The sequence below is a fragment of the Puntigrus tetrazona genome, unplaced genomic scaffold (assembly GCF_018831695.1).
Source record: "Puntigrus tetrazona isolate hp1 unplaced genomic scaffold, ASM1883169v1 S000000159, whole genome shotgun sequence".
Lineage (NCBI taxonomy): Eukaryota > Metazoa > Chordata > Actinopteri > Cypriniformes > Cyprinidae > Puntigrus > Puntigrus tetrazona.
Window position 1 is genome coordinate 1 of NW_025047835.1, and position 3,269 is coordinate 3,269.

Here is a 3,269-nt window from a genome sequence, read left to right on the forward strand (position 1 = left end):
AAATTCAAATTCATTTAAAAAGTGCATCCAAAGCAAATGACATTCACAGTTGCATAAAAGTAAAAAACAGATTCTATAAAAAAATTACATTTTTAGTATTTATATTTAAATATTAACATTCTATTGCTACATGTTGTTTAAAATACATAAAGCAAGCATTTTTAAGTTTTAAGCATAATAAGAAATTATGTGTCGAAAAAAAAATAACAGAACGTGAGTTAGGCTAATTATTTATAAGTTTGCAATATGTTCATTTTTACATTTTTTGGTAATAATGTATCTGTCTTTATTCGATTATGTAAGAATGTATATAGAATAACGTGCAATATGTTTAATATTAATCATTTCATGCATTCAGTGTTCATTGGAACTGTGTTCATGAATTAATTTATAATGTAACAGTGACGCTCACATGAAAATGAGGGTTTTTGAAAGTTTTTTTAGTTTAGTTTGTCTTTAGGTTTTGACATTATCCTCTCCACAATAATCTATTACACGCGCTTACCAGCATGGGACACTCTTTGCATGCTAAGTTAAAGGAGGCGGGTTTAGTTGCCCGGCACAGTGACGTTCAAACCCCACCATGACCCCTTCTTTCAGTCAGACTCTTATGACAACTTCCTCCGCTCCGCGCACCCGCTTTTCTTTTTATTGTTGCCCCAAAACTTGCCATCGCGTACGGTCGTGCTGCTATACCTTTAAACCCGGGAGCAGCGTCCGTTGGCGGTGACAGGGCTCGAGTGTAACCAGACGATGGCATTTTCCAAACCAATGTGGCAATGTGTCACTTGTGAGAAAATAACGCGATGATGGCATCGCGCCGCCGTACTTAAGGCGCTTTCTGTCTACTCCCCCGTAACGTTACCGGGCGCGATGGAGTCTGTGTCGACATGGAGTTCGCCTGGGAATTGCGTTAGACTTCGGTGCTTTTACTCGTCGCAATGCTGCGGTGTATCTTCGATGAGGATTTGCTAACCGCGGGACGACGAAGACGAGCACACCGACATCATGTCTGATCGGAATTACTGGACGGTGTGTCCGAGTTATAAAAGTCAGTTCGTTTCCGGAGGTTTAGTCAAACGGCCCAAAAGGTAACGACGAGCTCGAGCGTGTTGCTGTATGTTTTTTTTTGTTGTTGTTGTTGTGATTGATTGCTGGTCGTCAAGGTTGGTCCGCCAAACTTGCTGTAACTTGGAAAAAACCCCACGGACGCAACCGCGAGAAATGCGCTTGATAAACTAGATCGTTCTTTTTAAAATCCCGTGTAACTACTGTCGCGGTTTGAACGTATCTTCTTCGGCGTCCTGGGTTTGGTCGTGGACCGCATGCACGCTGTTTTTCCACCCTGCCCGTTTTTGTTTCCTATAGTAAACGTGGCCCGCGCACTGCCGAGCGTCCTCTGCTCCTCATTGTCCTGTCGGCGGTGGACGGTCATATTCTGTCGCCTAGTCTTTTCGTAACGTTTATATACCGTTTAACCGTACGTACGGAGGGCCTGCGACGGACGTGTCGTTATCTTTCGTTTTGAAATCCCTGCCAACAAAGTATAGTCCGTGTGCTCGATTGTAGGCTAATTTTGTAGTGAAAAGTTATAAGGTCGTCGAGGTCATAAGGAGGGTTGTTTATTTTGTTTAATAGAAGCCGAACTAAATTAGTTTTAAGAAAAGGTAATAAAAAGCATGTAAATGTAGAGCGGCGCAAATATTTGCTAGCTGAAAAGATTTTAGGTATTGGGAAATAAACTGCTTTAATGTGTGTGTATATTTTTCATTAAAGTGGTGAATGCTCACAGGAGATGAGGAAAAAAACGTTTTTTTACTCTGCATGGAGAGGGTCGCCCCTTCGTGGGTGCTGCCATGTTGATGTCACATGACCAGACTTGTTGTGTATATGAGTGGGCAGCTGCTTATACTGATAGCATGTTTACTACTTAAAGCCGTCTTTGACGACCTGTATCTCCCATTGCGCTGACCAAGAATAAACATTGTGAGTGCGCAGTCGAAACGCCTCCGTTCAACGCGCTCCCATTGAAAAAAGATAGAAGCAATAGAATGAAACCTTAAAGGGAAAAAAATCTGTCATTAGTCACCTTCATCCCATTCCAGATCGGTGACACTTTTTTATTTTTAGAGCAGAAATTAAGATATACCGTGACTGCCACGTTCTAGGCCGGGAAAGGTAGTAAAGGCATCATTAAACTTCAAAAATCAGTTCATGTGACACTTTGAATGTGGTAGTTGCCATTGGTGCCTGCGCAGGGTCAGAAAGCTCTCAGATTTCATCAAAAATGACTTAATTTGTGTTCTAAAGAGGCTGAAATGTGTTAACATAAAGCCCAAATTCATAATTTCTACTATGTAATAAATGTCCACAGGCCCGTTCAAAGAAACCGAAGACACTATTGATTGATTCAGTTATACCACATCTAATGTTTTTTGTAATCTCAAATTGTGTTCCACTTCTAAAGACGTTAACAGACCATCCCTACAGACGGCTCTCATAATGAGGAGTGTTGTGAAAACTATGTATTTTTGCCTTTCCACAGTAACCGGAACAAGAGGAAGAGTTTGGCTCCCTCACCTACTCTATCAAGACCGCTCTCACCCCTTCCTTTGCAAACTGGTAGCTATAATTACTACTTTTTGCTTCTCTCTCAATTATGATAATGATGTTTGATTTACACCGTGCTTGATGATAAATACAGGCTAGCATAACATGCTTGCACAGCCAGCCCCGCTGCTGGAATATGCCAATGCCAGTAACACTTTGTCAACAAAGCCTTGCAAATGAGTGCCAGGCAATACAGAACCACTTCGGCATCCATTAACTCAAAACAACCGTAATGTGCACATTGATCATAGAGATGTGTTTCCTACAGGCAGCAGTCCTCTGGACAGTCCCAGAAATGTCTCCGGCAGTCCTTCGGTCAATTTTCCATTCATACGGAGGTAAGAGCTGAGCAGAATGAGACGGCAAACATGTCCGAGTGTATTTGCATTAGTCATTTGTCATGCATCATCTTATATCTGCCTTTTCATAATGGCTGTATAAAAGAAGCAAGGAATGAGTGGAAAGGTTTCTAGCCGGCCAATGAGATTCTGTGTTCGCTGCAGCTGCCCTCAAGGCTGTACCGTGGATGGGAAGCTTGGCATTTGTCACAGCAATTATAGTGAAGTCAGTGTGTAGCCTCATTACTTTACGCTGCCGTGATTATGTACTGAGGCTCCATCCGCTTTTATTAATGCTTGCTTGAAATGATGGGACCCTAC

The 3,269-nt window shown here is 41.9% G+C and overlaps 1 protein-coding gene across 1 annotated transcript; it reads left to right on the forward strand.

Annotated features, from left to right (window-relative positions):
- Positions 1 to 213: 213 nt before the first annotated feature.
- LOC122332996 (microtubule-associated serine/threonine-protein kinase 3-like) lies at positions 214 to 3,023 on the forward strand. Its single transcript, XM_043230476.1, has 3 exons — positions 214 to 1,091; positions 2,546 to 2,622; positions 2,879 to 3,023. The coding sequence occupies exons 1-3, from the start codon at positions 1,009 to 1,011 to the stop codon at positions 2,950 to 2,952; spliced, it is 234 nt and encodes a 77-aa protein (XP_043086411.1). The 5' UTR covers positions 214 to 1,008; the 3' UTR covers positions 2,953 to 3,023.
- The last annotated feature ends 246 nt before the right edge of the window (positions 3,024 to 3,269 follow it).